We start from the raw sequence: 11,948 nt of genomic DNA, 5'->3' as shown, positions 1-11,948 counted from the left end.
GTACAATTACATTGTTACTAAGCTAACTAGCTTTCTGAACTAGTGGCGATCAGTGTTCTTGGTCTAGTTCCACAAGCTGCTGCCTTCCAGTGGAAAGTACCTTACATCACGTTATTCAGTGGCTCGCATCTGACCGGCGCTCGTCTGATTAAAACTTGATTTTCGTTGGTATATCAAAGTAAGGGGTGTGCGTAATTTTAGTGGGCCCTAACAACCTTACCATGCATTATCTTGGGGAAATTGGAATATTTCCTATTTCGTCTTTTCCGTTTTGGTAAAACTTTATTCGTTCTGTGAGCGACATAGCGAAGAGCGACCTCTTGCTCCGCCTCTTCCTCTCTGGAAGGGGCCAGCTCGAAATTCTCGAATGCGAGGCGTTGTTCTGTGACAATTCTGTTTCCTGTTTGTTTCTTTAATACACAGCCTACGATTGAACTGTAATATAGCACTTTTATTATACAGTTCAGTGATACATACCCGTTATTTGGTTCACTGTGTGTATGGCTGTAGTAACAGCCGCCGTATTACCGGTGTCTACATTCAGTGAGTTTGCAAGACCTTTAGCTGGTAAGGAATATTGCTAATTACCGATTTCCTGTAACGATTTAGGCCTATTGTACTGTGCGTGTAAACGAAGTAGGTTGACGCGTTTTTGCTCGACATAAAACTATTTTATTTATCTAAAATGTGAGTGAACGATGGCACACTGTCTGTGTAAGGTATACCGGAGAAGTCGCTATTCGGCATATCCTATGTTACACGGGGATACTTGCACCTAATCACCATGTGATCATTGCATTGTGTGATTTCGAAAGTAGAGTTACATTGTCGTAATATTCACAAATTGTCTTTCTCCGTACCCTTTCTTCTGAACAATCCCCTCCCCCAGAGCGACGCATTGATTGATTTGTTTCGAAAACTTTTAGCTAATAGCCTATATGAAATCCTTTCCCAAACAAGTTGCCATATATTTGTCATAGTGAGCGAGAAAATACCGTCGACAGAAATATGTGTTTTGAATGGAGACTATGTGAATTATACATTTGTATACTTTATATGACGATAAAACTCAGAATGAAAATGGGACTTAACAATCTTAATGTAAGCTAAATGTAGTTTGTTGGAAAAGAAGACTCTTTAGAAGTTAGCAATTTATATAATTTTGCACATTATATATTATGAGTTATATAATGTGTTATGAGTTATGAGTGATTGTAATAATTATATTATAATAAAACCTATGGGTGCAATTTTCACCAAAGTTAGGTTATAATTTAATGTCAACACCATCTCTTGGATATATCAGTCAGTGCTGAGATATCATTACTTATCTGAAGCAGCATTACACGGTTTTATATCACTAACCCCTTGCAATGTTGCTATACTGTGTAGCCCATCACATCAATTGTTTTAATTGTTATAAGTAAAACCAATACCCACATGAAGCAGCATTGCCCGGTGAAAGAAAGTCTGACATTAATTGGTAATTGTTAATTGTTACAGAGCAAAAGGAGTGAGGGCAGAGTTATATGACATGGGATTTAAAAGCCAAAGTCATCAAAAAATATTATCTGCCAATTTTGATTGCTCTCTGTCAACAGCCTTTAAAGCTATATTGCAGGGATCAGGAACCTACAACCCTCCAGGGCCAATACAACTGGACTGACAGTCTGGCCAATCAGTAGCACTAATTACCTGGGAGAAAAGAAAGCCAGGGCTTGCCCAGATTAACAATCTGTGACGCATGTTCAGTAATTTCACTTCTTTTATAGAACCGCAATAAAAGATTTTATAATTTTATAGAACCGCGTTGGAGGGAAGTAGACTATATTTCAACACTACTACGTAATGGTCTGGGCTACTTTTACATCTGGTCTCAGGGTTCATCCATCCATCCATCCATTATCTTAACCCGCTTATCCTGAACAGGGTCGCAGGGGGGCTGGAGCCTATCCCAGCATACATTGGGCGAAAGGCAGGAATACACCCTGGACAGGTCGCCAGTCCATCGCAGGGCACACACACCATTCACTCACACACTCATACCTATGGGCAATTTAGACTCTCCAATCAGCCTAACCTGTATGTCTTTGGACTGTGGGAGGAAACCGGAGTACCCGGAGGAAACCCACGCAGACACGGGGAGAACATGCAAACTCCGCACAGAGAGGTCCCGGCCGACGGGGATTCGAACCCAGAACCTCCTTGCTGTGAGGCGGCAGTGCTACCCACTGCATCATCCGTGACGCCTACGTCTCAGGGTTCAGACCTTAGAAATGAATGTAAAACCTTGGCTCTTACCCTCCACCCAGTTTCACACTGGCCCGCTAATCATCCGGAACATGACTACTTCTTCATGTTTTCCTGGTGTGTATCGTGCATTTTTTAAGACTGTGAAAATGTGTTTGTTTCCCTGTAGGTGCTGCGCGTGAGGAAAAGCTGTGTATGTGCGTGTGAGTGTGTGATGGCAGTGAACATCCCAGGAGGTGACTCGGGATGATGTCATGTCTTCTGTAATATGGACCCTCACTCTTCTGACGCTGGCCTCTTCGGGTGAGTAGCTTCAGTAAACCCACCAAATTGTGTTTAAATTTATGTATCTCCTGCATTGTCCCTGAAATTGTATGTTTTACTTTCCTTTTTTTGTGCAAATAAAAAGGGGAAAAAAATTTGGTTAAATGAAAAATGAAGTTCTGTTCATTCAAACAGCACTGATCTGTGATTATTTGGATTTACACATGGTTTTTTGATGATTTGTGAAGCTGTTGACGTGGGCTTGTTCTTGCCTCAGGATGATGTATTTTATCTATGAGCACTGCCTTATTGCCATTCCTTCCTTTAGGTTTGTGCGTGATTCCCACTCCTGTGAACCTTTCCATCTCCTCACGGAACTACATCCACCTCCTGACATGGGAGCCGGGCCCTGGGTCACCCGATGGACTGAGCTACGGAGTGGAGGTGTACTCTCTGGGGTGTGTACCACTGATCTCAGTACAGCTATAGAGTGGAGTTGTACTCTCTATGGTGTGAACCACTGATCTCAGAACAGCTATAGAGTTGATATGTAGCCTCTATGATATGAACACTGATCTCAGTACAACTAGAGTGGAGGTGTACTCTCTGGGGTTTGTCCAACTGATCTCTGTACAGCTACAGAGTGGAGGTGTAGGCTGGAGGGTCTCTGTGCTGATCCCCAAACAGGTACAAACATGGTGTTGATACAACCAGAAAGGTCACCTGTGTTCCAATAGCCACAGAACCGCATACATTCCTAAGTTACAACACCACTACAAGCACAGCGGACAACATAAAACACATAATGAGTTCATTACAGGCAACAAAGGAATGGACATACACTCTGTGGGCACTTTATTAGGTATTTATTTTACATAAGTCTTCTGTTGCTGTAGCCTATCCACTTAGAGGTGTGACATGTTGTGTGTTGAGAGATGCTCTTCTGCATACCACTGCTGTAATGCGTGGTTATTTGCATTGCTGTCACCTTCCTGTCAGCTTCACAACAGTCTGGCCCTTCTCCCTTGACCTCACTCATTACCAGAACTCATTGCCTGCAGAACTGCTGTTCACTGGATGTTTTTTTGTTTTTCACACCATTCTCTGCAAACTCCAGAGACTGTTGTGCATGAAAATCCCAGGAGTACAGCAGTTTCTGAGATTCCCCATTTCTTCCCCATTTTTACATTTGGTCTGAAAAACAGCTGAACCTCTTGACCATGCTTTTATGCATTTAGTTGCTGCGACAGGCACGCCCATTAAACACCCTCGCATGCATTGTGAGCTAGGTGTGTAACTGATGAGGTGGTAGGCTCAAGCATTTGGTGCTTCCTGCCCTTGTGCCTAAGGGTGTTGACTCTAAATATTCACGTGTAGTTTTTGTGAATGAAAACTGAAACTAGCTGTAGAAAACCGGTCATAATCCAGAAAATAAACCAACCTGTTCCAAGAAACTGACTCGAAACTGAAATATTTGCATATAAGCCATCGTGTTCTTGTTGTATTTTGTTGTATTTAATTCAACATTCTGGGTAATTATGGCTACTGAATGGTTATTTAATCTACTACCTTGTGCATTGCAATCACTGTTTAGGGTTCAACAAACACTCTTTAGGGTTATATTATTTACAATCATTTTGCAGACTCTCATCCAGAACAGAGATCAAATGTCATTAGCTAGCCCTATCATGGCAAGAGGTCTATGTGCCAAAGCCCAGTATTTGGAGAAAGAGACTATACTCTACAGTTAAAAGATAAAATAAAATACCAGAAACGGTCATCTCAGATAAAGTGAGCAAAGGCAGTGGAGGGGAAAAACATTTTTTAATGTCTGTTAAAAAGCGGCTAAAATGGCTTCCAGGGCTGCAGGGTTGAGTGAACGCAATAGTCTCGAAACCACATATTTTGCGGCTTTGAACGGAACAACATTGTTGTCGGCCTAATATTGCTTACTATATAATATTACGAATGGCATTTGGTATTATCACAGAGGAATCTGTCCACCTTCTGTCGGGAGACCGTATAGCAGCCTCAAACTGCATTTCAGTGAAATAACCCTGTCCTCCCGCCATGTTAGTTTTTAAACGGTGAAACTGTGTATCGTGGTCAAATTCTTGGACTTTTTAACGGTTTCAAAAATTGGATATCGGCCAACCCTAGAACGAGGAGGGAGTCCATCCGTAACAAAGCCGCCTTGCCAGCAGCCCACGTAATCGGCTCACGCTGCTCTGAGTAAGGGAGGCTGTCCCGAGGGAGAGTTTGCGCGTTGCTGGGGCGACTCCTGCTGGCGGCTCGCTGCTCTCTGAGCTCTGAGCTCGAACGGTATTCCCCCGCCCTCGGGCTGCACGCTCCTGGCTGCCAACTGAGGTGTGAAAAGAAGCAGTCGAGGACAGGTGGGTGTTTCCGAGGAGGACGACGGACTGTCTTTCCTTTTGAGTCGGCAGCAGGGTCACGCTTGCTTGTACATAGTTTGTGAATTGGAGATGCCAAATTTATAATAATAAAAAGAATATTTGTTATTGTTATTTACTGATGCGACTTACAGTTGTTTAGACTAAACAAGGGACAATCCCCCCTGGAACAATGCACGGTTTAGGGCCTTGCTCAGCTGTGCAGATCTTAATGCGGCTTGGACCAGGGCTTGAAGCAACAACCTTCCAGGTCTCGGTCGTGTACTTTAGCCACTAGGCTACAGGCTGCACTTTTAATAATAAGGAAAAAAAACAACAACACCTACCAGGCCTAGTATATGCTGTCTGTTCACAGGAGTGATACCTCGCTGCATGTACCCGGGTGCGAAGAGGTGGTCTCCCCACTGGAATGTAACCTGACTGATGTAATGCCCGATCCCAGGGACCAATATTTCACCAATGTTACGGCCAACCTGGGAATCCAGAGCTCCACCCAAGGCATGCTGGGGGCCTTCAGACCCATGGATGAAAGTGAGTTCATGCGGATGGGATAGATACTCTGGGAATGTAGAGACTTTGGGAATGTGGGAGAAAGGGAAAAGGAGAACCCCCAACCCCGCTCCATCTCAAAACAGAAATGTGAAAGTGTTCTTATTAGTATGGAAGTGCTGATACTCAGACACTTGTATGTCTCTGGGACCTGTAATAAAAAGATCTTTAGGATTTATTGCTGAGTATTCGCTCTCTCCTTTAGCTGTTAAAGAGAGGGAACAATTGTAAGGTGTGTGCTTATGACTTATCATAAAACGGGAGTCCTCTGCCTCCGGGCAAGACACTTAGGGGCTGAAAGCAAAGAAGTAAAACAGATTTCGATGACAGTGAATCGGCTACCCTTTTGAGCATGATATTTCCATGTACAGCATCTGCAGTATTTGTTTAAAGATATTATTGGCTTATCGTTGATCCCTCCTAACTACCATGCATATTCTTTTTTTAAAAGTAATTATGAGATATAATTGAATACATTTTGTCCCTTCCTGAATGCCGTAGCCATTCTGGACCCTCCCTTGCTGAACGTCAGTTTCTGTGGGCAAGCCCTGTGCGTGGGCCTGAGACCACCATCCGGTCGGCTGCAGCAGGTCTACAGCTCACTACTCTACACGCTAATGGTCAGCAACAGCAAGGACGGAGCACAGGTCAGGGACAATGGGAGAGTACGGCTTCATGAAAGCTAAAATGGGTGACGCTGTCGTATTCACCCTGATGTTAACCAATCATTGTTTTTTATCTGGGGGAAGACTATTTTTTTCCCCACTATGGAAACATATTTTATGAAGTGTGCATTATTGTAGATGGACCTGTACAGAGCAGGGATGATTTGATTGATTGGACTGATGAATTTGATAGATGTAATAATTGCGCTCTGTGTTTCTTCCCTGTACTAGTACCCTTTGTCCACCAAAGGCCTGGGTGGTGAGAAGATCAAGCATGTGGAGCCAGGCAGGAAGTACTGTGTCACAGCAACAATTGCCGGCAGAAAGGCAGACAGGAAGTCAGCCAGCAGCCAGCCGCAGTGTGCCGAACCCACGGTTTTGTATTCTCCAGGTATGACTTGCAGCACATGAGACTCAGGTGTATATCTTTTTCATTTTGGTACAAACAATCTCTCGCTCTCTGTCTCTCAAAAAATATACATAGTAAAAAAATAAATAAAAAAAACGAGAAAAAAAACTAAGTGATATCTCACTATTTCACCAGCTGGGTCGAAAACACAATGCCGAACGAAAATGCGCAGAAAGAATATGTATTTCATCCAAAGAAAGGAGTCGGTTTAAGTATACTCCTGTTAATCGTATTGTCAAAAGGTTTGGACTACCACTTTTAAACAGAATAATTGGGATCATCCTGAGAATTGGGTTGAAGTTTGGAATTTTGGAATTCAATTTAAAATAAAATAAGTTTTTTGTTTTGTTTTGGCTGACACTCACACCACACTCATATGCACACACACACATGCACATACGCACAGACACACACACACACACACACACATACATACATACACAGGCACACGCACACACACACACGACTCCATCCCACACACTGAAACTGAAAACTGAACCCTTTTTGCCTTCACCTTGCTTTACACCTATTGGCCTCAGATCACTGAGTGTGTGTCTCTCTTATTCCCACAGACAGGGAGATTTCGTTAGCACTGAGTGTGCTACTGATTACCTTTCTTGCAGTGATGTTCTACCTTGGCTACACTGAATGCATCTGCAAAAGAAGCACCTTCCCAGAAATTCTGGTACAGTGCAACATAACCCTTGACCGCCCATGCTGCACATATTGTGTTCATGTTGCTGAATTTTTAAATGATTCTAAAGTAATTGAATGTAAAATGCCAAATTGTTGGGTTTGGTGAATTATAGTACTGTATCGATCTGAGAAACATTATTATTGGCTGTTTGCAACTTTTCTATAGTAGGTGGAAGCCCGCTCTGTCAGGGTCTGTATGGGGTCTGCACAGGCAGTATAATTCAAGCCAGTTGCTAGGGTCAGATGAGAACAAAATGGGACATTTTGGTCATGTAAACCGTCGATTTGTTTGCTGTCCATAGAGAGTTGCATACAAGAAAAGCATGTCACATCTACCATCAAATATGGTGGTGGATCATTGATGTTCGTGGCTGTTTTGAGGCCAGTAGTCCAGGGGCTCTTGTTGAGATGTGGCATAATGAATTCCATGAAGTACCAGCACATTTTTGCCAACAACTGGTTGCCTCTGCAAGAGGTTAGAGTGCTGTTCCCCCTGTTGCACTAGAAGCTAGGACACAGGGTTTGTGTTTTATCTGTAGCTAGTGGAGGGTGAGGGAGCCGTGATGTGCATGTATTTTATACTTGCTATTAATTTCTTGATTGTGTTCAGTTCCCTGTGAGATTCCCTGATATTCCCTGATAGCTTTGAAGCAAACTCGCTTCCTTTTCCTCCGCAGATTTTATTGAAGTCTCAGGATGTGCAGGCGCTTTTTTTGAATTATGAAGAAGAGGCGTATTCCCTGGTGCACGTGGAGGCCTGGACCACGGCACCTCCTACGACTGGAGGCCAGGAGCAGGGGAGCAGCAGGAACAGCATCTGTGAGGAGGACGGAGAGGCCGAGCCTACCGGAGACGCAGGGTATGAGAGGAGACCAGGGATGGCCAATCACATATCTTGCTCAGGTGGCACCTCCTCTGACAACCCTCCGCCAGCGGCTGGTTATGTCCTGCCATCAGAATCCCGCCGCGACGTCTCTCAGACCGGGACAGACAGCCAGGACTCATCTGGGTGTGTGGGTGACGATGGGCCGCTGTCTTCGTCTTTGGCCAGAGAAGGACCACTGTCTTTGGCCAGAGAAGGACCACTGTCTTTGGCCAGAGAAGGACCACTGTCTTTGTCCGGAGAAGGACCACTGTCTTTGCCTTTGACCGGAGAAGGACCCCTGTCTTTGCCTTTGACCGGAGAAGGACCCCTGTCTTTGCCTTTGACCGGAGAAGGACCACTGTCTTTGCCTTTGGCCGGAGAAGGACCACTGTCTTTGGCCAGAGAAGGACCACTGTCTTTGGCCAGAGAAGGACCACTGTCTTTGGCCAGAGAAGGACCATTGTCTTTGGCCGGAGAAGGACCACTGTCTCTGTCAGTGGCCAAAAATGAACCGTGGCCTCTGTCTTTGACCGCCACCGAAGTGCGTCCTGCTTCGGTGGAAGGCGGCGTTCAGGCAGACGAGGACGGAAGTGGCCTAAATGTGAACCTGCTGTCTGTGATGCTGGCCGGGCACGAGGAGGAGGAAGAGGACGAGGAGGAAGAGGACCACAATAGGCCTTGTGTACAAACAGACCACGGGTACGAACGCAGGCCTTTCCTTCTTGGGGTATCCTCTGTATCTCCCCCTGTCCTCCCCATATCTGCTGCAGTCACAGAACCCTCCCACACACAAGCCTGTACCATCTACTCACAGGAGGATGAGGAAGATGATGACGAAGAAGATGATGATGATGATGATGATGAAGAAGAGTTCTCAGGTTACATGAGGAACTTCCTAATTACGTCCTAATTAGGAAACCTCACAACCCTCAAGCTGTGCCTATGCGTGTGCTCAAAGTTCAAGTTCAGTGTTAAAAGGGGATGCTTTTTCACATTGACAATTTCACATGAAGCATCAAACCAAGAAAAAAAAAAATGTATGAGCCAATTTAGCCTTGAAAATGATTGCAAAAAATTGCTATGATTACTGACATTGTCTGCTAAACAGCCATTGCTTTGCAAAATGACCTATAGTGGAAATGCCGTAGTTGGGGTCCATGAATTGCCATTGCTTAAAAGTGGGGTCATGTCATTAAAAAAGTGTCCTATCGTGCTAAAACTACCAATGCTACTGTCGTGTCTAGGAAATTTCCCCTACACTATAGTGCTGTGTTCAGCGATTCATCTGCTGTGACTCGTGTATCCTTTCCATTGTAAGCAGGCCTCTTCTATTGCTCCTCGCCCTATAATGGCAGGTGTAGCTGTCTCAGACAAGTTTTGAAGTTCCGCGAATCAGAGCTTTGTGTGTGCGAGGCTGCTTCAGGTCGTTGCTAGGCGTAAGCGAGTGAGACGCGATCAGGACCCACTCCCTGGCCACCTTGTACAAGTCCCATACCTCCGACGATGTTTTAAAGCTGTCATTTTCTCAGCACCGAATCTGCACTGTTCTTCTAATTTCAGCGCGTACAGACGAGCTTTGCGACTGGTGGTCAACAAATAAAATAAAAATAATGGGGGGGGGGGGGGGGGTTTGGACCAGGCCAAAACTTTGCACTGATGTTTCTTGCAAGAAATTGTACCTGGGCCCCATCAGTAGGCTAAACCAAACAACATGAAAGAGTAGTTTTACTGCATGCATCTAGGGCTGTGCCAGCTATTACTGAGTACTGTGGTAGCCAATTGAAATGGAGGTGTTTAATAAATTACGGGGTAGACCCATGCATACGCACGGGCACAGTCGTCTTTTAAAGCACAGAGAGGAGACTAATCTCGCCGTAATGCCCTGTTTTCCGGGCCGTACATTTCAACCTTTCGCCAACCGCCTGCTCAACACAGGCCTAAGGTGCGAGTTGCAGCCCAGCCTATGGCATATTGTTAATTTCTGGGCTTTCACATATGATACGTGCATGGTCAGCCGACTCAATAGCCGATTAACAGCTTATGTGGATCGTATGCTGTCCAGTTTTTCTTTGATATAAATCCCACATTGGTCTAATTGCATTTATCGTTCACTATTGTTTTTTTTTTTTATGAGCTTTGACCGATACACTCGTAAATAAGACCACAATATAATGCGACAAGACAAGAAGATTTATCAGCTGCTGTTTATCATGGAATGTGGCTATAAATTACAGATCATGTAAATGATTGGGCTAATAAAGTAAATAAGACCAGAAGTTGGTCTGAAATCTAGAAACAGGTATGGCCTGCCTTGCCCACCCTGGTCTATGGTTTTAACAAGCACAGTCCTCCTGTGCAGTATTACCTAATTTCTGACACAGTCTAGGTGATGTTGCATAGCTGGAAATTACAGTATATTGGGTTGAGACCAACTATTTTGAATTTAATTTAATGTTCAGATAAGTCTTAAAATATTAGAACAAAGTTCATGATGAGACACATTGAGTCATTTATCTCTGATTAATTTTTTTATGTGAATGTAGAGAATATTCCCCTAACTGGGATTCCAGCGTGGTCTGGATTCTGGACTGTTCAACAGTGCCCAGTTTTTCTAAACTTTTAATCTGACACTTAATCTTTAATCTTTAATATGATCCAGGTAATGCTATTTTTCAGTCCAGAATCATACTGATCTTGAGCAATCAACAATATACCAATTGTTGGCATAAAAACCATCCTGAGTTTGCCTTGAAAAATGCTAACATATTTACGCTTGATTAAAGGTCGCATTTGATCTCCAAAACCTGATCTAATCGGAGGGATTAGAATGTCAAAAACAATTTTCATATTTGATCACATTTATCCTTGTCATCCTGTCAGGCAATTTTTGAAAATGGGGAAACTATTGCAAAAAGACATTGGAATTGGGTGCACATGGTCTGTGCAGTTTATATTGTTAAGTGGCACTCTCGTGCTAAGCTAAATGCAGCAACGTATCAAGTATTGTTGTTTGTCTTGTAGTATTGTTACCAGTCAGTCTTAAAACACTGTTGACATCAGTGGTCTTAATAACATTTCCCATAACACATATTCATTTGTTGACTGTTATTACAGAAAATGTGTTCTTAACTTGTCAAAACAACAGTAAGCCAGGGATTTTAGTGTTTTTTTTCTCCTGATTTTCAGTATAACCACTTCCATAACATATTCATATTTGTAAAGTATTATTATTTTTCTATGAATAAAATGAAATATTTGCACTATAATCACTTGCACTTGCGTACCTTTTTCTGAAATTCAGAACATTGGACATAGAATTGGAGTTTCTTCTGGTATGGTGTGATGGAATTCGTTTTTTCTCCCAAAAATATTTTTTTCTTTCTTTCATTTCTCCTGAAATGGAAATTCAGTCATCCCTGAGATACATCTAGTGCCAAGAGAATCCCCACAATCCCTGATTTCCTGTATTATCTCATATTTGTCACATGAATGGTTTCGGATCTTGAGACAATATGTAATATTAGACAAAGGGAACCCAAGCAAAGACAAACACTTTTTTAAAATTACTATTTTATTTTTTATTTTTTATTATTTATTATTTATTTTATTAATGAAAAATTTGATCTAATATGAGGGGTGGAGGTAACAAAAATGACTAAAAGCTGAATTGATTAAAATGCGATTTAATTAAATGTTGCATCAAACTAAATGCAATTTAAACGAGGCAACTTAATTGATACGTCATTTATGAAATGCTTTTTAATACATTCTAAATCTTTGTCATTTTTGTTACTGCCACCCCTCATAATCAAACACCTAAATCACCACTGTGAAAAGGT

The 11,948-nt window shown here is 42.9% G+C and overlaps 1 protein-coding gene across 1 annotated transcript; it reads left to right on the top strand.

The window, feature by feature from the left end:
* Window positions 1-351: 351 nt before the first annotated feature.
* Window positions 352-11,375, top strand: LOC133125088 (uncharacterized). The gene is made up of 8 exons (XM_061236805.1): window positions 352-567; window positions 2,420-2,553; window positions 2,843-2,972; window positions 5,281-5,456; window positions 5,976-6,121; window positions 6,371-6,530; window positions 7,121-7,233; window positions 7,922-11,375. Exons 2-8 carry the CDS (start codon window positions 2,505-2,507, stop codon window positions 9,017-9,019), a joined length of 1,872 nt encoding a protein of 623 aa, XP_061092789.1. The 5' UTR covers window positions 352-567; window positions 2,420-2,504; the 3' UTR covers window positions 9,020-11,375.
* Window positions 11,376-11,948: the final 573 nt, after the last annotated feature.

The sequence above is a fragment of the Conger conger genome, chromosome 3 (genome assembly GCF_963514075.1).
Source record: "Conger conger chromosome 3, fConCon1.1, whole genome shotgun sequence".
In the NCBI taxonomy this organism is placed as follows: Eukaryota; Metazoa; Chordata; class Actinopteri; order Anguilliformes; family Congridae; genus Conger; species Conger conger.
Note: the sequence above shows the minus strand (reverse complement) of the source record. Positions and strands in the feature narration are given on the sequence as shown.

Excerpts from the sequence above, each read along its gene's own strand:
- LOC133125088 (XM_061236805.1), top strand. The coding sequence starts at position 2,505 with ATGTCTTCTGTAATATGGACCCTCACTCTTCTGACGCTGGCCTCTTCG. Across the intron at positions 2,973-5,280 it reads GTGGAGGTGTACTCTCTGGG|GAGTGATACCTCGCTGCATG; the intron begins GTGTGTACCACT and ends GTCTGTTCACAG. Across the intron at positions 5,457-5,975 it reads CTTCAGACCCATGGATGAAA|CCATTCTGGACCCTCCCTTG; the intron begins GTGAGTTCATGC and ends TGAATGCCGTAG.